Source organism: Thermobia domestica, chromosome 1 (genome assembly GCF_964235325.1).
Source record: "Thermobia domestica chromosome 1, izTheDome1.hap1.1, whole genome shotgun sequence".
In the NCBI taxonomy this organism is placed as follows: domain Eukaryota; kingdom Metazoa; phylum Arthropoda; class Insecta; order Zygentoma; family Lepismatidae; genus Thermobia; species Thermobia domestica.
This window is the reverse complement of record NC_137454.1, coordinates 313905908-313930523: the sequence shown is the minus strand read 5'-3', so window position 1 is coordinate 313930523 and position 24616 is coordinate 313905908. Positions and strand designations below refer to the sequence as shown.

The following is a 24616-nucleotide window of genomic DNA, read 5'->3' as shown; positions in this document are numbered from 1 at the left end:
GCGCTAGAGTAGTTATTTTACTTCGATATACTATATGTATTTACTTACTTTGTGTTTGCATGAGTTTTGCCTGTACTTGCTTTTGCACATTTTATTGATACACCTTACGTAGTTTATTTCATGACCTCCGACAGTAGAACGCTAAGCATCAACTCTCATTTCGCAACAGCTATCAGATTTCACGGGGATTTTGCGTGAATATTTCAAGATAAATTACACTTCCAAACAGAAGGAAGAAACACATCTTCATCGTTGAGAGCACATAATGCGTTTGTATGGAAAATTGGAACTTTGTAGGTGATGATTTTTATCCTCTGAAATTCCTCGCTATTTGTTAGGTTACAGGTGTATCGTATTTGTAATTTACCTAATTTAGCAATAATAATTTCTTCTTATGTAACACATTTCTTTTGCAAACTTTTTAAATGTTGATCCGCGTGTTCTTAGACACTAACCTTAAATTTTACTCTTTATTTCTAAACTAATAGATTTTCACCCATGGATTTTCAAAATATTGGCACCCGAGTTCTTAAATTGTACATTGCATTCAACTTGATGTGTTGGTTTATTCGAGAGATTTTTAGAAATGTGAATTATTTTATCAGATAATTCTCCGCAAGGGCCCAGAGCTTTGTACAATGAAAAAGGCTACTAATTTTTATATTGACTTTTCAATCTAATTAATTAAAATGCAAGCAGCAAGAGTATAGAATATTCATCGTTTAGTCGGTTGCAACTAGCGATCTCTCCTGCCTCTCTACTGTCGACTTGAACAAAGTCGCTTTTCGTCACTTACCTAAACAAAAAATAAACAAATTAAAAAGTAAAAAATGAAAAAAAGGTACAGAGAATTCGAAACATAGCGCTTTCGACTGACTGACGTCACATTTCGATAGCCTGCTCACGTAACGACTGACACAGGAAATAAGCTCCCTGTTCAGAGGAAAGATGGCTGGCAATTTGTACCCAAAGTAGATGGTGTTGGCATTGCGGCATGCATCCAACGTTGTGAGGACAATTCAGTAGCTTCTAGAAAGAAAGAAGTAGCGAACTCTAGAAAGCCAGTATTAATGATGATGGGAACCGATGTGCTGACCACACATCACTCCAAAAGCATTAATGCCACAAGCCAGCTGGTAGCCTCTGCCTCCCTATAGGGTGTTGCGTCAGGAGTTGAGTTGAAATGTAGAACAACTACGTGTGTGAGATTTTGAAATTTGGTGTTCATCGTACATGAAATGACTAACGAAGAAAACAGGAATAACTTTTGAAATGTTTTCACTTGGATAAACACATAGGCACAACATGGTTAGTTAAATCATTGATTTATTTATTGAAATCTATTTATGCCATTTGAAATATTATCCCTGTGTACTGATCTTACAGAATGACTAATAAAGAACCCATATCACGTAAAGAGTTTTTTGACGGTTTTAAATTCGTCAGAAGTCTGATATTCGGTATATTTCCCACTAATTTATAATACAGATATGTGAAATATTAATTAAAAACGGAAGAAAAAGATAGCTGGTTACATTAACTAATCCTAATTAGAGATTGCAGCAACCAAATTTATTTGTTCTTCCCCATCTCCGTAGATGATAATATAGTATAGTCCCTCAAAAAATGCATTCTTTTTCCATACATACGAGATGCGATTGGATTTTAAGACTGGGCTTCTAATTTAAAAATGGCAGTACTTACAGGCTATTGTGATGGATCTTCTTCAAAATAGTCTCCTGCTGAATGAACACACTGATTCCAACGGTGTTTCCACTTCTGGAAGCATTCCTGAAAATTATTTTCCGTGATGGTGTGAAGCACTCTCTCCGTATTTGCTTGAATGTCCTCAAATCTTTTCCCTTTCAATGACAATTTTAATTTAGGAAAGAGGTAGAAGTCGGCCGGGGCCAAATCTGGGAAATACGAGGGTTGCGGAAGTACAAGAATGTTGAATTTGCCCAAAAATCCCTAGATCGAGAACGCACAATGTGCTGGTGCATTGTCGTGGTGAGAATCCAATTCTTTTCTTTCCAGAGGGCAGGCATTTTCCGCCGCACATTTTCGCGCAGACGCTAAAGGACGCTTTTGCAGTATTCCTGGTTAACTGTCTGCCCCCTAGGGGCAAATTCATGATGCACGGTACTCTTAGAATCGAAAAAAAACACCAACATTGTCTTCACATTCGACCGACGTGAATTGCGCTTTCTTTGGTCTTGGTGAATCTGGGCTCTTCCACTGAGAAGATTGGGCCTTTGTGGGTCATACCCATAAACCCATGATTCACCATCTGTTATTACCCAATTCAAGAAATCTGAGTCCATTTCTGCTCGATTAAACAGTTCTTGGAACACTTCAAGTTTGTGTTGTTTCTGCTCGTGTGACAACACTTTTGAAATTAATTTCGCGGGCACTCGACGCATGTTCAAATCATCAGTTAAAATTGAATGAACCGCATAGAAATTTAAATTCAGGTCTTCAGCCATCTCCCTAATTGTAAATCTACGGTTTGAGCGCACTAAATCGCCAACTTTCGCAATGTTTTCGTTAGTTTTTGATGTTAAAGGCCGACCAGACTGACTCGCGGCCATCTTTGAATCTGTGAAATCAGATAAACATGTTTGACCGGCTCAGACGTTTATCTCCAAAAGCTGTTTTTAAGAGTTCGTAAGTCTCCGAAGCAGATTTCCCAGTTTTAAAACAAAATTTCACACAAACGCGTTGTTCCAATTTTTCATCCATTTTGTGCACTTAAAAATCCGCCAACACACACACACACACGCCCGCACTCAACTGGTTGCTACGTCGTGCTGAATCTCGGATAGAACATAAACATAACATAAACCGAACATAAACATAACATAAACCGTAAACATAAAACATAAACCGAAAATATATATCTCGGTTTATGTTTCAGCATGTCTCAAGGACACACCAAGCCACCGCTTCCATGCTAACGGGCGATTATATCTACTCTTCCTGAGCAGTGTTGCCAACTGTCTTGAAAGTTTCCAATCACATCACGTATCCTTTATCATAACTTAGTAAGAAGTGGTTCAGTTTGAGCACAGTGGAACACTACTCAGATACGGCTGTTCATTGCAAAATTATTGACATGATGAGAAGAGTACACACTTTTGCTTACGATTGTACAGGTCTTATATGTAAACAAGAAATACGTAGTACAAATTTTGTTGAGAAGTACAATTAAGGCTTAAAGAGGTAAATGTCTTGTCATTATTTAGTACTTACGTGCCCTTGCATTCTGATTTCAATAATAACAATAATGGATAACATCTTATGCTTCGTACAGAAATGTGTTTTTGGAATTTACAATATACCCAAATAGTTCGTTGTTTTTCAGGGGAGACAACAACCTCAGCCTCAGGGAAGCGTAGGGAATGATTTTCCAGATGATGATGAGATGTTGGAATTTGAACTGGATGCACATGTGACAGCTTTAGAGAATCAAACTTTATCGAGCTTAATTAAAAACAATAAAACGCCAAGTTTTGCTAAACAACTTCCGTCTGTCACAGAATCTACTACTACTAATACACGAACTACTAGTGGTGACAGTGTTAGAAATAATAAAGTGCCAAGTTTTGCTAAACAACTTCCGTCTGTCACAGAATGTACTAGTACTAATGCACGAGCTACTAGTGGTGACAGTGTTAGAAATAATAAAGTGCCAAGTTTTGCGAAACAGTTTCCATCTGTTAATAAATCCATTCCTAGTTCATCAGCAACTAGTGTTGGGTATACTGCTACAGTGGATTCAGATGACGAAGATAGTCTTTTAATGCAGTTATCTTTTGACGAATTAGGAGACGGTAACAGCTCGTTTATGGAACAAGTACAACAGCAGTCGAAGAATACAACAGAAAATAATGTAAAGCAAAACAGTATAAAAAATCATCTCAAACAGAAAAACGTTTTAAGTTTATCAGCCTCGAAGAAGCTAAAAACAGATTCGGGTAACTTGTGTCAAACGAATTTGTCCATAACTAATCGGACTGCTTCTAAACCAGTTGTCGCGGTAAAAGGTGTAGCTCCTAAGCAAAACATATTCAGAACAGAAACCCAAACTACAGTGTCTGGTGCTGGTCAGAAGAAACTATCTGCTAAAACTACATCCAATGTACCTTCTACACAAAGCAAAATAACATCTTTTATGAGAAAAGAAACTAATTCTGTGGACCAAAGAAATGATTTGGACAATACTAGCAGATTATCTAACGATACGTCAGTGTGTGTTACAGTTCCTCAAAGTCCTTTTGTTTATATATCTCAGTTGTTGTGCTTACCACCTACAACTCCTGAGAGTGAATATATTGTTAAAGGGTTTGTTTTCACGCTAAAATCTAAACTACAAGTGAAAAATGATAAATGGGACTTAGTTGCCAAGATCAATGATGGTTCTGGTTTGATGGAGGTCAGCTTCTCAGAAAATGTAAGTGTGTATGTTACTTCATTGATTATTGGTAGTCTGTATAGCGAAAGTGTGTGGGCTGAAGAAAATAATTTAAGGATAAGTTGTGTAATGTTGACATACATGTATCGCTTACGGCTTACATGTCACATGGCCAAAGCAGTGCAGGCAGTCGGAGGTGCTTGCTATCCGGGCATAGTTAGTGGTAGTTTGATCCCTGAAAGGTTGTGTAGTGCTGTGATTTGACAGAAGCGAAAATGAAGGTGTAGCAAAATCTAATTCGGAAACTTTAAAGAGTTCGAACTGAGTCATAGCGCCGCTAGAGCAACCCGAAGCGTACGGAAAATGAAGAGGTAGTTCATCACAGCACAACCTTGGTTCAAGACATTTCGCTCGGGTTGCAAGTATCTTGCCGATCAGCCAATGTCAGGTAGGGAGAAAATCGTGGATTCCTAGGTCGTGCGTCAGGTCATAAAGGCAAATCCGATTACTATTATTACTCGCAGATTGAGGTGAGTTCGGTATCTCACAGTACATTATGGTTCGTTATTTTTACAAGCTGCCTAATTGTGGCTTACGAAATAACACTTGCTCAAATACAGGCGACTAGATGTGTACAAGAATTTCGTGAAAAACCTACGTTATCTGCGTTTCCTAAGAAAAAATGATCGACGAAAACTTGATATTTTCCGAAATCCTGATATACATAACAGTGGAATGAATAATCATGTGCCAGAACCTATCGCCAAATACGGGCGTTTCTAGCATAAGGTGGTGCTCTGTATCTGTTGTAATTTTGAGGGGATATTTCAGTACGAGTTCATTCCAAACGGTGGAACTTTCAGTGCCAGCCTATTCTCCGAACAGTTGGAGCGGATGAATACCATTGTACACCAAAAATACTCTGCATTGGTGAGCAGAAACCGAATCTTTCTGCAGCACGACAACGCAAAACAACATTGCATGTCTCCGAGAATATAAACTTCAGGAATTTGAGTCCTCCTCGCTGGTCTACTGACTAGCGTGCACGTATTTGGTGCACGGAATTCCAGGTTCGATTCCCGGGGGAGGGAGGAAGAGCCTTGAAATTTGATGGATTATGGTAGTTCGGATCCCACATTAAACTGTAGATCCACGTTTCTTATAGTCTGGGTACTAAAAATGACGTTGACCAATCTATTAAGTTGAAGGCGTTGAACTGATGTCATACCCATCATATAGTCTGGACCACGCACTCTTTAATTATTGCTGTTCAGATCCATAACTTACTTCCTTCGTTTACTATGCATCGACAACCAAGAGTTGTCACAAGAAAATAACTGACATCGGAAGGACTGGCCGAAAAGTAGCTTTATACGGTGCAAGACGATTAACTCTGAGGAGCGCGGTGGCTCAGTGGTGGAATGCTCACTTCTAGTGTGTGGGGTTCCTCGTTCGATCCAGCTCGCGCCAAGTGGACTTTATGGGGGGAAATCGCCTTGTGCGTAGATTTTCTCTGGGTTCTCTCGTTTCTTCCCACTTTCTTCCACCATTTCATTCTTATCATCATCAGCGTCTCCTTTAGTCTACAGGGTATAACCTAGGGACGTAAAACTGAAATATTTATTTTATTTTAGATACTAAGTACTAGAACTAGGAACTAAGGTTCGAATACTAAGTAGATTTTGTTGTAAATTTACGCTTAAAGTAAGTGACCGAACTACTGCAAACCTTTATACAGAAGTTGATTCATTTATATTGAACGGAATTCGTGCCACTTACCTCGAATATGACTTGTTTCCACCACCGGTTGTGCGCGATCTGAAGGCCACTTCTACTGACTAGGCCTGGTGTCGGAGTTTCCATTGCAGCTAGACCATGGGTATTGCATCCCACCCCTCTTTATAGGTTTTCCATAGGCCGGAGACGGTGCTGACTTGACAATGGAAAAGGTAGCTACTTCAGGAGTCCTAAAACACAATAGTTCATTGGGCTGTACCTGGACTCTTGACAGTGATGTCAAAGAAGGGAATTGCCGCAATTCCAGTTTCCTGTTCCATACGGCGATAGAATTCCAGCTGTGTTTTTGCCATGTGGCTAGATGCCTCGTCTTTGTTCAGTTCAACCTGGTTCACGTTTGTCCGTACAATGCTGGGATTTCATGCTGGTACATTTCAATTTACAGGACATTAGTTTGGTAGTACGCAGCATTCAGTTTGAAGTTTCACTCCATTCTTCGGAGATGCCGTTTGACCCTGTACGATAAACCGACCACAGTCATGTGAATCCTTTTGAGAAATTGCGCACTAGGGGAAGAACGTGCTTCGGCCCTTTAATGTCAACAGGTCTGTATGTAATGGTACGAACTTTATATCACAGTCTGTGAGATAAATCCACGCCTCATGAAAGGTAACAACAACCTTGCACCGATCACCCACGATATGATGTTCGTACACTTTACTGCAGTTCCTTTTTCGCTCTACCACATTACATGATTTCAGGGCGTGCACACTGCTCTTGCGAATGATCATAAGGCGCAAATCCCTGGGAATGGCGCGGTTGATTGTCGCCTGTAATGTGCGGCATTTGCTGGCCATCGCACGTTGTGTTGGAGGATTGTCGGAGGTCACCGGAGTCCTCTTGAGGAGAGGCTGGTTTCTAGCTGCTCGCATCGGTGTGTTGGGCCAAGACTCTGTGCCACATATTTCCGTATAATACGATTCACAGTGGCACGACCTACACTAAAATTACATACTTGACACATTTCTATGTTGAGCGACGCAAAGTGCCACAATGAAACCCTCCCAGAATCTGTTCAGTTTTGGGGCATCACACTACGCTCGACGACATCGCTCTACTGCGTAGCTAACGAGATACTGTTGTTGCTCGGTACAGGAGCACATTGACTTCGGCTTAATATAAATGAATCAACCTCTGTCCATTCGATTGTAAAGTCAGCTAAAATGCATGCATCCTATCCTATATTTTATGTTTTCTCTATTTTTTTCTGATATTTCGAATTAAAAGTAGACTCTATTCTCAGACGATACTGGTTGCTTCACATATATAGTTTTTTTTTACGTACATCGTAGATCAGAGAAATTTCCATCATGTAAATATGTATATACTCGTAGAACTGAGAATATATTATTATAATGTACAATAGATAGTGGAATGTCTATACAACCAACTATAAACATTTCACTATCTTTTGTGCAGAATAATCATATATTCTCAAATATACTAGTTTTTGGAAGTTTACACGATAGAAATTTTAGGGATGTACAACATTAAAAGTATATAACTGAACCAGTCTGAGAATGAGGTACGTTTATATTTCGAAATATATCAGAAGAAAATATAGAGAGAGTAAAATAAGCTTCAAGTTATGTAATATGTGTTCCTTAAAATTATTAACTAATTGTAGGAATTCAGTTAAAATCTTCGAGAAGAATAAGATGATAATAATAATAATTATTATTATTATTATTATTATTTTTTTAATCAATCCTGTACGATAACCAAGACATCCATTAAAATGATACTGATCCTAAAGCATGCCCTTATCAGGCTTTTCATTATTGTACTAGTAAGACGAGCGAGCCCAAAATTATGATTGGGGCCGCGGGTGGCTCAGTGGTAGAGCGTTCACCTCTGGTGCATGGGGTCCTTGGTTCGATCCCAGTTCGCGCCAAGTGAGCTTTGTGGTGGACAAACATCGTCCTTCCACTGTTCTTCATTCCACCATTTCATTCACTTCTCATCATCGCCGTCTCCTTTAGCTTAACGGGCATAAATGTGGGACGTAAACTGAAAGTTTTCATTTCATTTCAAACACCGTGTGCGTGGGTTTTCTCGCGGTTCTGCCGTTTCCTCCCACTTTATTAATTACCCTTCATCACCGTCCCCTTTACCCTAGCCGGCACAATTGTGGGACATAAAACTTAAGGATTTCATTTTCAAAATCATCTTTTTTTTTTTTTTTTTTTTTTTTTTTTGTGTTATAGTCCGCATCACCCGAGTTGGCGTTTGGCATCAGTCAATAAGCTCGCAGTGTACTATTACTAAATCTTCAGAGAGGAATCTAATGATTTGAAATTGATTTTGTTCGCATTTGTGGACAGTTATGAATGATTAAATTCATCACCGAAGGTTTCGTAACAGCGCACTGTGAGCTTATCGGCTGATTCCAGTGACACCAATTCGGGTGACGCGGACTATAGCTGTAATATTGTGCATAGATGAGACATCGATCGCTGGATGGCTTTTAGCTGAACAAAGTGACATGCTTGAGGGTAAACTCTCATGCGTAGTTGTCGAGAAAAACTAACTTTTATGGCGCTGAAGAGTGTGTCGCTTGTTCGCAATAATAATTGATAGTTTTTATTCCGCTGGAATAAATTATTTATTATATCATAAATATAAGAAAAATACAGTTAACTATTATCTGCTACTAACAGTGATTCTCATGCAACGTGTAGAGTCATGGTATACGACGATTGTTGCACAGTGAGACTCGCTATTTTGACAATTTCTTAATACTTCATGCTTTGTAATAGAAAAACATAATGTTCGTGGGTTTTCTCGGGGCTCTTCAGTTTCCTCCTTTCACTTTTATCACCACCGTCTCCCTTAGCCTCGCTTCATAATTGTGGGACGTAAACAAAAAAACAAACAAACAAAAAAAAAAAAAAAAAAAGGATCATCCTGCGACTAAGCCAAATCCTAGGTAGATCTCGAGATAGTACTGTTTCAATTTAATACATTCCAAGTTCAGAATGCAAATTTTGAAAATTTGATGTGACATCAAGTCTAAGAGGTCAGGTCATGTAGCCAGAATGGAAGAAAATAGTAACGCTTTCAAAGTTTTAACTGGAAATCCAATCGGAAAAGGGCCATTAGGAAGACCTAGGCTCACATGGAAGAACAATATTAAGATTGATCTCACAGAAATAGGAATGCAGAATAGAAACTGGATTCAGTTGGCTAAAGACAGGGAGATCTTTCATGAACACGGTATTGAATCCCGGGTTTCATAGGCCATAGAGTTAGTAGTTAGATACCATTATATAGTGTGGCCGGAAATAAAGTGTATCGAAAGACAGAATATGTACTGTTTTATTTACTTACATAAGTTGTAGTGAGGTATAATGAAAACTATCACCTATCATCACATAAAACATAAAGTCTTCATCACGTGTTCCAAATTATCTCTATCCAACCACTTTCCATAGCGTCCCAGTAAATTGATAGTCAGTCAGGTGTGTTTCATTTAATTCAGAGCGATACACGTATACGTTATTTTGAGTTGATCAGTACCAAGAGACAAGACGCGCTTCTTTAGAATTCCCTGTAAATAACTATCGGGCGATGCGAGTATTGTCAAAGTGATCTTGCAGAATGTGTAAGGTTTTTCTGCTTGTGTGCGATATTGGTCCGTGTTGCTAAAACGTTCTCTATTAAAACACTTGAGCTTTGTGGTAGACAAACACCGTGTGCGTGGATTTTCTCGAGGTTCTCCCGCTTCCTTCCACTTTCATTCCACCATTTCAGTCATTTCTCATCATCACAGACTCCTTTAGCCTAGCCGGCATAATCGTGGGACGTAAAGCTTAAAGATTTCATTTCGTTTTCATTGAAACACAGATTCCGAGCCCGAAAAGATCACAGACAAAACTTTAGACAGTTCTCTGTATCTTCGCTGATGAACAGTAAGTCAATCCATGTCCCATGATCATTCTCAATAAAGTAGGGAACTTTTGTTCCGAACAGTAACCTTTCCGCGGGCGTAAAGGACGTGTTATCACCTCAATAAATCACTGAAATCCCAAAAATCTTCTTTTGTATTCACCTGACCGTGTAACACATGCCAGCGTGTTGGCAAGGAAGTATTCGTCTTTGTATACAATAACCAATGTGCGGGCACAATAAGTGTGTGTCACGCAACTGTTGATGTACCTGCATGAAAATTCTGCCAATTCATGGACAAATGTCTGCACATACTTTTCTACGCACTCAGTTCTTAACAATGCGTCGCTGACTTTTTCTCGATGATCGGAAAATCTACTTTCGTATTATTTCTACATATTGATTGTCCATAGTTCGATTGTACTCGTTTACAGTGGCTTTTGCGCTGATACAGCACTGATCCCGCTTATCGGAACATCGCTACCAATACCAACATGGTGCGCATCATTGTAGGGATTTTATGAAAACTTGATCGAACAAACTCAATATACCTCGAAGAACCGTTGTGTTAAAACCACAGCTTTTCAGAAGAAAAAAAAATTCCAAGCTCTTAATAATCATAATACAATGAGACGCAAATGTATGCAAGCACAGTAAGAAAACGAGTATCATGCAAAGGATAACTAGGGAAAATCCCATTTTGAACGGATAACGGGTGAATTCTGCTTTCTTCTCTTCGTAACATAAGGTTTTTAAATCGTTAACTATTCTAACGGAGAAATCACCATGGACATTTAAGGCGAAAATTTTCTTGTGTCCACGTCTATTTGTTTGTTTCCAGATAATAGAAGCGCAATTAGAGGGGTCCGATCCCCTCTCGAAAAAAATTAAAACTAAGCGAAATTTATGTACTAAATACATAGAAGTTCCTCGGGATCATAATACGGCAAATTTTGGATGCGTTAAAATATCGAATAATACTTTTGATAAAGTGGATACTTCCAGATATCTAGGTCCAATATTAACAAACCTAAACCATATTCACGAAGAACTTAAATGTCGACTAAAAGCAGGGAATACTTGTTATTAATCAGTTCAAAATCTTTTGTCGTCGCGAATTTTGTCGAGAAATTTGAAGCTTAAAATATATAAAATGATAATCATGCCTGTTGCTCTGTATGGTTGCGAAACATGGTCGCTTACTATGAGGGAAGAGCATAGACTGAAAGTATTTGAGAGCAAGATCCTGAGACGAATATTCGGACCCAAGAGGAACGGGAATGGGGAATGGCGGAAACTTCATAACGAGGAACTACATAATTTATACGGTTTACCAAACATTGTTAAGGTCATCAAGCCTAGGAGATTCAGGTGGGCAGGTCATATAGCCAGGATGGAAGGAAGTAGGAACGCGTTCAAAGTCTTAACTGGAAAACCAATCGGAAAAAGATCATTAGGAAGACCTAGGCGCAGATGGGAGGACAATATTAAGATACATCTCCCAGAAATAGGAATACAAAGTAAAAACTGGATCCAATTGGCTAAGGATAGAAGTCAATGGAGAGCTTTTGTAAACGTGGCATTGAAGCTCCGGGTTCCGTAGGCCATAGAGTTAGTTACTTAATTTTAGGCGAAATTTATGTATTTTATATGTATTTCGTGTCGCTAGCTAGTTCCGATTTTTTTAAATATGCCCCTGCGAAATATATATATCAGTAACTTTCGGGAAAAGAAAAGTGTCATGTTGATAAATGTTGCTGTACATTTCCCTTAATGCTGAAGAAACATTGTTTGGGATTAAAATAGGTTAACGATTGGGGATTAATTCAAAATTCAACCCCAATACTTTCACTTAAATGGCAAAATTAACATTTAATACTAATTCTTAATTTTCTTCTTCAGTTCGCGACTTGTATTATACGAAGAGAAAGATTTGGTTTAAATCGATTTAAATTAAAAAAAAAAAAAAAAAATATCAACAAAAATGATTTTTCTCCATCCTGATTATTACTCTTTTTCATGCTGAATCTGCAGCCAGACTGAAGCTATACTTTCCTGTTATTACTGATGGTGTACAACGTTCTCATATTTGTCTATACTTTTCTTTCCTTCCTTAGTGTGTATTAAAGAAATTTTTAAATTTGAATTATCTGTACCCAAACTAACAAATATTCCAAATCGGGACCTAGATACTTATGTCCCTAATTATGAAATATATATATAAATAAGTTAAAATTTTTGAGTATTTGTTTTAATAATATGCCTATTTTCGTGTATTAAACTACACGGAAATATTCATAGATTCATATAGCTTAAAATTCAACAAATATGCAGGAAATGAAACTTTTGGTAAAGAATGCTTACGATCTGTGTTGAAACTGGAGCTGTGTTGGTAAAGAAACTATAATAGGTATTTCCAGTTTGCTAGAAGATTGTAACTTCACAAAAGAAATAAAAATATCTGAACAAAGCAAGTTTTGATTAAAATTAAAAATTGTGTAATAGTTTCGCCAACTAACTAAACACCTTGGCTTCATCAGACACATTTAACCAGAACTTGCTTTTTTAGATTTTTATTTTCTTTTGTGATGTTACTAAAAGTAAAGCAAAGATAACATGGAACAGTATTGTATTCTTTTTTCAGGTGTTGCAGGACATCGTAGGTTTCAGTGTGCCAGAACTGCAGATGATGCGAGAGAGGATGTCAGGAAATCCAATTTTTAAAGAGAAGATAATGAACGTACGTATTTCACTTTATAGAAGAAGGAGATATTTAGTCAAAATTAAAGATAATAGCATTATGTTGAATAAACATTGTCAAATACTGCAGATGAACGAAGAGAGACATCTAACATTTATAATTTTTGTCTTAAGCAGTGCCGTCGTACTGGTATGTTGTTGAAGTAGATCAATATAATGGGACTGCTACCGTAAAGTACACAATAGAGCTACCAATGAGGTCTTCCTGCTGGTTTAGTGGCTAGCGCATGCGCTTTTGGTGCGTAGGGTCCCGGGTTCGATTCTCGTTGGGAGAGCATTTAAGGAAGTACAATGGTTCATATTCCACCTTAAAGTGCAGGTCCATGTTTCATATAGCCTCGGCACTTAAAAGAGATGGTAAACTCGAATAAACTCCAACAAACGAAAAAATATATCGTATACACGTGTCCATAATTTCAGTTACAATGTTTGTGAAATAATTCTTCTCTTTCCGATAACCAAAAGGTCTGTGTGAACGGAACTCGGAATCTGCTTTGTTTCTGAGTTATAAGTTTTGCAATAAGTAGAAAAAATGACATTTTAGACTATGTAGCCTAAAAATAATTTGCTTTCCAAGAGACAGTGTAGAAACTTTAGACAAATTCATACGTGAAAACAATAACACCTAATTTAGGGCTTAGGGATATCGCGGAAGTAGTTTTTCATCACAAGCAGATAATCTTCAGTTATCTCCCTAGCAAAGTTACACCAATGTGACACATTTCTTTCAAAGATTTTTAACGTTTTGAATTACGATATTATTCATTCGTTCAGATGTCTCCAGGATGTCCAGCAAGACATTAGACGTTTTCTGGTAAAGCAATAGTTCCCAGCCTGTTTACCTGGAGCCCTCTTCGTAAACAGGGCATACTTCACGCCTCCCTCCTTCTTCCTTGTTGGTAATACGTGCATTTTGTCTGACCCCTTCTGCAATTTGAGATTCAGTATTGGATCCCCAAATCTTCAATAATAATAATAATAATAATAATAATAATATTCTCACCAATTTTTCTTTATTTCCAGCAAGACTTTTGCATACTATCGTAGTGGAGTACTATTTTCTACCAGCTTTGTTCTTCATAAAACTAGAGTTCTTACTCAATAGTTAGTTCGTGTTTGTGCGATATTTAATTTAACGTCTTTTGTTACAACATCCTTAATATTTATAATTAAGAATGTAGTTTATCAGTACCTTGCGTCTCCCTTGTTCGCTTCCCACGCCACTTCAAGGGCGAACCGTCTCTTCCCAGTTTGGGAACCACTGCTCTAAAGCGAATAGATTTTGTGTGCTATGTGATCATAAGTTCCTTTTTCTACATACTGCGAAGCTCGTAACTTGCAATGAGGACGATTTCGTCTTTCCTTCGAAATGCCTTTTGGATTGTCTTTGTGAACAAAATCTTAACAGTAATTGTGAAACTTCATGTATATTCTGGTCTTTCTCGATATATAAAGTCAATTAATATCAACTGCTGAATGAAGATACCTCCCATCTATCTTGTCCGGTCTCCAACCTGTCTTCCGATTGCTCATGTTATTTTAAATAATTTATGTATCCGCTATCGTTCGCACTGTCACACGACGGTCTTGGGCCAAAAGTTCCTTACTTTCTGTACGTTGTACGGGATGCGTGCAGTTGCATGTCGGCCATTTCAAGGGCGTCTTGATGCTGCCTCGCCCTTCTGGGAAACGGTTCATATTTCAAGGTGACAGTACGTTCTTCGTAAACTGTCGTCGGCATTTCATGAGTCTTTTTCGCTAATTTTTCAAGTTTAAAACAGAACAGCACATTCGTTCGGTGCTCCATTTTGGTATCCAGTTTTGGTTTCGATCGCGTGCACTACACCTTCACTCTACAATGTGCTGTTTACACACGATAAGAACACTTGCAGCGCCACCGCTCGGAAACTTGTTGAGACATGTCTTGCTCTGTCTGGCGTGGGATGCGACTGTGGTGCAGTCTTGCAACCATAAGCAGTATGTCTTCATTCACCAAACTTTCTGGACAGAAGTTGTATGGCGATAAATGTTGAAACCGGGAAAAATTTATTTTAACCACTTCCGATTTGAAAGAGGGTTAATGGGGAGAGGGAACCTATTCTTGGGACGTTTAATCAATGAAAAAAAAAATCTTGATATTTGTTACCGTTTTTCCTGTATGATAATGATGAAGCCAATATGATCTGTTAGTTGGCGAAGCTGTTACACATTTATTATTTTATAAATAAAGGTTGCTTTGCCCAGCGATTTGTAATTTTAGTGTAACTAATTATAAGAATTTCTCGGGATACGAGTATTACTAAATTTGATTTCCTGATATGGAAGAACTAAGAACGGAAACTTCCAAATAACACACCTTCTCAAATTACCTCTCTTTATGATGTATGCAGCTATGTACTTTTTAAAACCATGCCTGGAAGCACCCACGCCATTCACTTCTTGTTAGTACCTTAAACTTACTGTTCTGCTCTGTTTAACTATTCTTCCCGAATGTTCTTTTTCATTTTCGAGAAAAAAAAGTCATATTACGCCAGATCTGGATCTGGACAGGCGAAATTAGACACGTGAGTATTCAAAATTCGATTATTTGCATTGCAGGTTATGCAGGAGCGTTGTCATGATAGTGGAGAACACTTAAAACGGTGGCTACCGTCCGCTTTTCTGGAAGAAAGTGATCACCATTCGTCTGCTGATGCTGTGTGCATGCTTTTTACATAGTATCTTGTCTAAGATGATCCAAAATTCCGACTAATGATTCCTTTGCGGAATCATAATGTCAAGTCCAACTCTTGTTATACGTTACTATTTCTGCTACACGGCATTTTCAAACCTTTGGATCATTAACCTTGCCATTCAACACGAGCTTGCTACTGGTATTTGAAGAGAACGAACTTTTCGTATGGATATATTGGTACAAGATGTGCACTGATGTAATATGATGCCTAGAATCCATTTAAAGGTGTTAACAGTCCCGCACATTGTTATCAGCCATGGCCATGACGGGCTGGCAGAATCTTGCTTTGTTATTCAAAGATATCCTGCTGCGCCGTAATTTTCCGAACTACCAGTACTTCTTTGTTCATGATGGAGCAATGTTTGGAAATGTTCCCTGAAACACTCCAGAGATTTCCTGTAATCAACTACTATTAAAATCAAATGAAAATACTCTCGTACCAGCTCTATTATTTGATGTTAGTTGCCAGTTATGGTCATGTCACTTTTCGCACCATAATTACTTGTATATAAATGCAGAGGTAGTACTGTCTTTTTGTGTCATTACTAAGCAGCATGCTTTTGCAAAATTTCGCTAGAAATTGCGTAGCAAGTGTCATAGGTTATCCACGTCCGGAAATTAAATTAGTAACCTTTCGTTAGTTGATTTTCTTAAGTAAATTTAAAGTATATTATTAGTATACTATAACTTTAGATGCGCATTACTTGTCGACATACAGTAACTAGTATTCTTTTTCTTTTCAGGGTTTTAATCAAGCAAAGAAGAAGCTCATTAACTTGAATTGTTTGTTCCATATTAAGCTGTCACCTGGACAGGAAAGACCAGTTGTGGTTCATTTGACTGAAATAACTCGAATACATAAAGAACAATTAGATACAAGAATCCAGCAAGCAAATCGTTCATAATCACATTTTAGTGTGAATGAGTTTGTACAGCTGTATAGATTTTATTGTAAATGTTTTACGTAAGTATGAGAAGCGTCCTTTGATAATCATATTTTTGTATGCGCCCTGTTTATATTAGTGTAAATGCATAATAAATAATTCTTACTGCAGTGTAAACTTAATATTTTTGTCTTCCTATCTTTGAGATCTTATTGTGCTCTTTTTTGCACAGCAAATCTGAGTTGTCAGTAAGAGAAATATTATTGATTTCATATTTAAAAAGCCAAAAAACGTACTCAGCTTAATCTTAGACATACTGATATCATAACTTCTAGATCAATGGATTATACATTCCAGTGAACTATACGAAAAAAAAAAATGAAATGTGTATTGCGGGGGGAAAAAGCTGGACAAAGCAGAAAAATAACTAACATGTTATTCAGATCATATGATTGGATCAAACAAGGGTGCTTTGCATTCACAGAAAGTCAGAAGATGTGTGTGTGTGTGTGTGTGTGTTACTGTGGGTTTTAAATCTTAATAGTGCTGCCAGTGATTAATAAATTCGTAATACAGTAGAGAACAACAAAGAAAGAAGTTTTTGGATTTACCCATACAGGGGGGTTTTAAGTGGTTTACATTAGCTCTAGCTATTATGGTTTTAGGTTTTGTAGTCTTAAGAATGTAGGGTGAAATGGATACTTTTTTTTTTCTCGATTTTTCTCTTCATACATTAGTAAGCTGCTATCACGAAAAAAGGAAAGTCTTCAAGCATTCTGTATTGCTACAATAACTCTTTGCCGAGCTCTTTCCTAGCTATATGGTTAGCGTACACGTCTTCGGCTTGGGAGACCCGGGTTCGATTTCCAGTAGGAGCTTTCGTCGTTCAGATCCCACGTTCGGAACCTGTAGGCTCGCCTCGGTGCTGGAAGGAACGCTAAACATCAATCCAACAACTCTCCGATATATTTAATCCTTCCATTTCTACCTATTGACCAAAAGTTGAAAATCAGTTTAAAGAGAACTGAAGAAATGTCGCTAGTGATTTCAATGTTTACCATCTCCAGAATGATACTAAATGTAATTCTTCACTGGAATGAATATCTAATGAACTGGACATGTGACCGCAAAGAGTTGATCAGGAATGCCTATATCCATATAATAGAAATAATCATATCCGAATTATTCAGTTTATCTATCCTCGATACCAGTGTCGGAATATTGATAGAAATTTGTATATTCTATAATCATAATATAATCTAAAATAAAATGGCCGCTTTATAAGTCCCTAGGTTTAGTAACGTGTTTATTCTTCCGATCACATAAAGTGATGTACCAGACTACTAAAAAAAAGTTCACCTTTCGTGAATCAAGTGAAGGTTGATGTCCAAAGTTATTATTAAAAGTTATATGACTAGCTTCCATACCTGCTTTTTGTCTAAATTGCAACTAAGTTCTTGTGGTGGAGTAAATTACAGCACCTTACCCTCTGATCCAGTGGTTTTCAACCGATGTGTCAGAGTCCCGCTAAGGTGTTTCGCGAAATTTTAGAATCTAAAAATCATGAAGAATTTAATAATAATTAGTTAAAACCGAAACAGACTGTACCAGTCTACACCTCCAGCGGTAGCAATGATGCTTAGTGCTATATAGTCACTATAAAAACTAATTGGTTTCACTATTATAATAGATAGGATTATTACACTGTGCAACAAATTTAAACTTTTTTTTCTGTCCTCCAAATGAAATTATGTGATTTTAACTAAATGACAGGTGCTGAAATCATTGGTGGAAACCAAAATGTACCATCACGTCACGTTTCTGTTGGGCAGACCATAACATATCATACGAAATGTACCTATTTACTATCTAATGTAGGCTAGGAAGGAGGATTATACTAATATTAAATTTTGTTGATGTACCCTTTAAAATACTTTCTTTGGTCGACATCATCTAGAATCTCTCTGGTAATAGACTAATAGACCAGAATACTCAGCAAGCATACTTTCAGTCCATTTTCCATTGTAACACTTTTCAAATGTGGCGATGTCCTGATGAAACCGTTCTCCGCGATCATCACTTACTGCGCCGTGGTTTTAAGGGGGAAAAAAGGCAAGATGTAGGTGTGAAAAGTGTAATTTTAATGACGTGTTGCATCCCTTGAGTTGAAAACTGCGCACCATGTTACTAACAATAGCTTCATAATTTTCAGTCTTTACATTTTCAACAAAACCTGAACATACCGATTTAAATGCCAGCCAAGCTAATTTCTCAATTTCAGAGAGTTTAGTTTCAAAGTCTTCACTTTTCATGGCTGTTTTATTACTCCTTTAATTTTTGCCTCACTTAAATTTGGGAATTTCTCCTCAAGGTGCGTGAAAGTAAATACCTCCTGTATCTAGTCTTCAACAAAAATCTTCATCAACCCAAGCTTGATATGTAATGGTGGCAAAAATCAGGGTTCACATTTTGTTTACGAGGTATGTTCTTGGTGCCAGGGATGAAATATTATATTACAGACATAGTGGTTCGCTTTGTCACGGCTGTCCCACTCACATAGAAAACAATACTTTTTGCACATTTGTGCCATTCCTGTGAAAATACGAATAACTTTCAAATCCCAACACATATGCCATTTGATTTTTTATATTCAATGAAGTCCAATCTCGCATTCATAGCTTCATACGTCTCCTTTGTTAAGCCGCATATGTTATAAGAACAGATGGGTGAACATTTTCAATATGGAGAAACACTGCCTTCAGACTTAGCTTTGAGCTGTCAATAAACAAGTGCCACTCAGTGCGATTATGTCCATGTCCCAAAGAGTGAAATAAGCCATCTACATCTTTGTAATAAAGAATGTTTCCATTCTCAACAAATCAGTCCTCAAAATGACTTTGTCGTTTTCGAAACCAACTTATTTTAACATCTTGAGCTGAGAGATTCCAACCTTGAAGCCTGGTGCTCAACAATTCCACTTTTCTTTTGGGAAGATTTAGGAGGGATCCGCTTTACGTACAAATCGTTTAGCTCTTGTGTGATCAAATGAGGTGAAGTTGACTGCGATGTAGATGGCGGAAAGTCTACATCTTCGCCGTTGTTTGGAACGTCTGAGGTATCTTCTTCTGAATCAATAGAGTAATGTTCTGGAGCTTTAGATAGTGGAAGATCTTCACTGTAGGGAACTGGTCGAATAGCTGACTTTAAATTAGGGTACTGTTTAGATTTAGAGGAAAAACACTTTACATCTGTCAAGCAAAAGTAACACTCAGTTACATGATCTCTTTGTTTGTACCAAATAAAAGGAACAGCAAATTTCATAGAGCTACGTTTTTCTTGTAGCCAGTTTCTCAAATTCCTGGAACACGTAGTGCGACATATGTGTTGGGCCCAAGACTTATCTGGTCTCGAACCTTACATCCAAAATACAGTTCATAAGCTTATTTAACTAAAGGTGCAAGGCTGCTTTTTTTGAGTTTTAAATGTAAGTTCACCACGCACATAATAAAATTATTTTTACATGCACGACACACTGCACTCCACTGGACGTGGCTAAACATTTATTCAACACTTTCTTGAAACCCAGATGCACAGCACACACTACCACAAAAAGACACAACGTGGTAAATCCGATCGTTCCAAATGAAACACAACTCACTAAATAACAATACAATCGAACCAAACATTACTCAGATGCTAGAACATCTGGCAGCAGAGTTAGGCAACACAAATCTGAACTCGCTTATTACTAGATGTTAATATGCTGCTACTTGAAATGAAGACAAAGAATGAAGATAAATATGAGAAACTTGTGTTCCCTATTATATCGCAGAAAAAGACTTACGCAATAGGAGAAAATTGGGGGATGAGGAGAATTCCTCTTTAAATAGTGTATTCCTTCTGAAAAGAGGAAAAATTGTTGCTTGGATGATGTTTAAATGAGAGTATATTATGAGGTGTATTACATATGCAACAATTTTTATCTTAAGCACATTTTTGCCCTCCCTTCCTGGTCTAGTGGTTAGCACGCGCGCCTTCGGTGCATGGGGTCTCGGGTTCGATTCCCGGTAGGAGAACATTAAACTACGTGGTGGCTCGGATTCCACCTTAAACTGTAGGCTCACGTCTCATATAGCCTGGCTGCTGACAAGGAACGCTAATTTTCAACAACCAAAACAAACATTAATCATATTTCATCACCACCCGCAAAAATACGTTATTCACAGTACAAAATTTCAAACTTTTAAATTTTTTACAAAATTGTTATGTGATACATGAAAAGTAATTATAGACTTGAGTTTCTCATGCAAAAATACGTAAGAAAATTATATTCCCATGTAAAGGACAGATTTCGTGTTCCACAGTGACGTTCAGTAAAGTGTGTCGTCAGTCAAAAAGGGTTGAGAACCATTACTCTGATCAATCAATCAATCAATTCGCTTTCCTTTTGATTGTATTGAATGCATTGCTGATCGAGAAGACAATAAGTACTTTTCAAGTGCATATGAAATAAGGCGGGGGAAAGTCAAGTTGACGTTTCGAAGTAGACAGACAATTATAAAGTAATGTTTGTATTATCTAGACTTCGGAATTTTAGGCACCAAAAAGTTTAATTTTAGGCGCCTAAAATAGGTACTAAAAATAGGAAAATAGGCGCTAAAAATTAAAAATAGGCTCTAAAAATAATAGTATAAATTATTACATACCCCTTTTTATTAACATCTTTTGTTTTCAGTGAATCAGGTGATTCATTCAGTACACAACTTGCTCATTCGTAATTTTGGAAACAGTAAATTACCAACAGTTTCTCAAAGTTTTCGACTGTCAATCTCTCTCTTTTGTCTGTAAGGATCATCTTTGCTGCCGAAAACGATCTTTCCACTGAGACAGATGTTACAGGAGCATACTTAAATTTCGATACATTTTTCATTTCCACTTCGTCGGGGATGGTTTCATCCTCTCCCATCAAAACTTTCCCTATACGAGCCAACACAAGAAATCCCTCATTCTTCTTCACTACACTTTCCCACTTACACTGCACTTTTTCCCCAACTTTCCCCGTAGCACTTTGGATTTTCTTTTCGGCTTCGTTAACTACTGACACCTGTTCACTAAGTGGCTTTCCCGTAGCTTCCAACTTAGTGATCGTCGTAGGTAAGAATGAAAAATTTGACTTGATGTTATACAAGATCTCTTTTGAGAATGGGATCTTTGAAAAGTTCCTTCAAAACTGAAACACTTGCAATGTTTTCCACACCAGGAAGTTCGCCAACAACACCAGCAATAGCGTCCAAGTTCTCTGCGTAATACAAAGCTGCTTCAAGCCATGTTCCCCAGCGCGTTAGGACAGGTTGTGGAGGAAGAGAAATGCCAGGCAGTTTTTCTTTAAAGACAGCGATTCTCGATGGGGCTTTGCAAAAAGTTTTTTTCATGTTAGAAATGAGGGCATTGACTTGAGGAAATTCGTTCCTGATTGTTTCAGAAATTCTATGAAAAGCATGTGCTACACAGGTAACATGGATGAGGTTGGGGTAGAAAGGTTTTAGGTTCTTAAACGCAGCAATCATGTAAGAAGCTGCATCTGTGCAAAGAAGAAGAATTTTAGAATCATCCACACCACTAGGATACAGAAGTTGCAAACTTTTGTTCACGGTGTAAGCAATTGTCTGGGCACTCACTTTCTTAATTTCCTTGCTACTTAACAAGTGAGGAGTTGAAGGTCCATCTTCATCAAGTTTTCCTACAACAACATTCACTATGTATCTATTGCATGCATCAGTAGTCTCATCGACGCCTACCCAAATGCTGGAATCGCCAATATCCTTTCTGATTGTATCAAGTGTATTGTTGTATTCAGAATCCAAACACGTTTTCCTGAGTGTTGACTCACACGGTATCGATTGCTGGCACCACTTCTGTAAAAACTGTCGGAATGTTTCATTTTGAAGTGTGTTCCATGGGATGTTGGCAGCGACAAGGGCTCTAGCAAGATCCGCATTAAATGTGTTCGCAGTTCCAGATTCAGATCCAGATCCAGAAGGCTGAGTTAACTGTGTCTGTTTCTGTTGTTTCTTCGCTTTAGATTTGGCAAGATGTCCAGCACCATCAATGTGTTGCTTTAAGTGGCACTTCTTTTCCTGAGAAACCTTAAAAAAAAAAAAAAAAAAAAAAAACGCTTAGAAATATATTTTCAAATGCTTCTTACAAAACTAGTGAAGATGGTGGCGTTTTAACTTTAATTTCGGTTTCAAATTCTCTAATTTTCTTCGTGTACATTGCGACTAGTATTTTCAAACGGGTCAGTTCGGGTCAGCTTATTGTTGGACACCCTCAGTAACGGGTCGGGTCAGGTCAGCCTAACTCGGGTCACGAGTCTGGTATCGTTAGACCAACTCAGTTCACCAGTCGGGTCGGGTCAAACTATCTCGGGTGACCCGACTCGACCGGTGAACTGAGTTGGTCTAACGCTACCCGACCCGTGACCCGAGTTAGGCTGACCTGACCCGACCCGTTACTCGAGGGTGTCCAACCAAAAGTCGACCCGAACTGACCCGATTGAGAGCACTAATTGCGACAACTACCATCACTGTTTGCTTGCCTTTCTGGTCGTAATGTGCTTTTTTTTTTTTTTTTTTAATCGGTGAACGTTACATTATTGATTTAAAGTTGACAAAAAGGCAAACTTGTTGGTCTACCTCGTTAAAGACCAATATACCCCAGTCCCATTTCGAATCAGAACAGATCAAATAAAAGACTAATCGATGAGCATTTTACTTCAGAATAATCCCCAATTTACAGACAGAAGCAATAAAATTGTATATCAATATCTGAGAAATAATATTTAATTTTAAGCACTGTAACTAATTTAATTTTAAGCACTATATTTTATTTAATTTCGAATGCTGACACACTCCAACTTGGCAAAAATTAAAACATAATTTGGCAATATTTTGTTTGAGATTTGGATGCCAAAATAATTGCATGAAAAATTTCAAAATATCGTCCCTTTAAAATTTTCTTTAAAACTGTAATTTACAAAATTTTTAACTGATTTGAACCAAATTTTCCCCAAAATATGATTAAAATGTTTCAGTGTGAAAATCAGTGACCTGTCAAAAATTTAAAATAAGGGCCGTTTTAAAATTTCAAAAATTCAAAATTTTTGCAACTATCAACTGACAGAAACCAAAGTTAGAACGAAAATAAAGTATTAGCAATGCCTTAGTTGAGCGTGAACATCAGCATGATACAATAAATAAAATTGGCGTTTTTTAATTTTTTTTTTTTTTTTTGGAAATTAGTTGTCTCTTGCGGCCCTGCGACAAAAGGTGTATGGATATTCTTCATCAGGAGAGAGAGAGAGAGAGAGCAATCGATTAGAATTCCTTTTTTTTTTTTTTTTTTTTGGCTTTGGGGAGAGAACATCAGAGACAAATTCTTCCTTTCTTAAGATCTGTCCTAAAATAAAATTATCCGCAATTGTAATTCTTGTTAGACGAGTGTCAGACTGTTCTTTTCTTGCCCCTGTGTGGAATTTATTTGTCTGTAACTATGGATGGAAATCAATAGCATCTTAAGACAATAGACAGTAGCACCTCGAGCAAAATTGATAAATAAAAAAACAAAGAGACAAACAAGTTTCTGCTTCGTAAAACAAGTTCTGAGACAATCTATGAACCTCAAACGCCGTTATTTAACTATTAACAGATCTTTTCTTTCTTTTTCGAGAAAAATAACAAAAAAAAAAAAAAAAAAAAAAAAAAAAATGGCCTTTAAACATTTTTCCTATCTTTTATGCTTTTCAAGATATTGACATTTCTAGTTTTTCTTTCAAACTGAAATCCTCGTTTTTAGATATTTTCGGGATGAAAGGATATATCCAGTTTCCTTAACTTTTTAAAGATAATCAATATTGGCATTGCACATTTCTTCTTTCAAACTTTTGGAACTGTTGGCATTTTAAAAAAATTGAATCTTCCTTTCTTAACTTCTTTCGTATTTTTTTTTCTTTTGAAAAACGAGATAGCAAAAATATGTTTTCTTAAGCTCCTGAAACTGTCGAGTAATTGCTGGCATTAAACATTTTTCTCCGAAAAGAGGACCCCTTTTGGAGTTACTGACACAATATGTCAACTTTAA

The 24616-nt window shown here is 37.4% G+C and overlaps 1 protein-coding gene across 1 annotated transcript in view; it reads left to right on the top strand.

Annotated features, from left to right (window-relative positions):
* LOC145680684 (recQ-mediated genome instability protein 1-like) overlaps positions 1-16654 on the top strand; it is a 50613-nt gene extending 33959 nt beyond the window's left edge. Inside the window, exons 6-8 of the mRNA XM_081751577.1 lie at positions 3365-4453; positions 12744-12839; positions 16337-16654. Coding sequence (XP_081607703.1) covers positions 3365-4453; positions 12744-12839; positions 16337-16498 — 1347 coding nt within the window. The 3' untranslated portion in view covers positions 16499-16654. The remainder of the gene's footprint in view (positions 1-3364; positions 4454-12743; positions 12840-16336) is intronic.
* The last annotated feature ends 7962 nt before the right edge of the window (positions 16655-24616 follow it).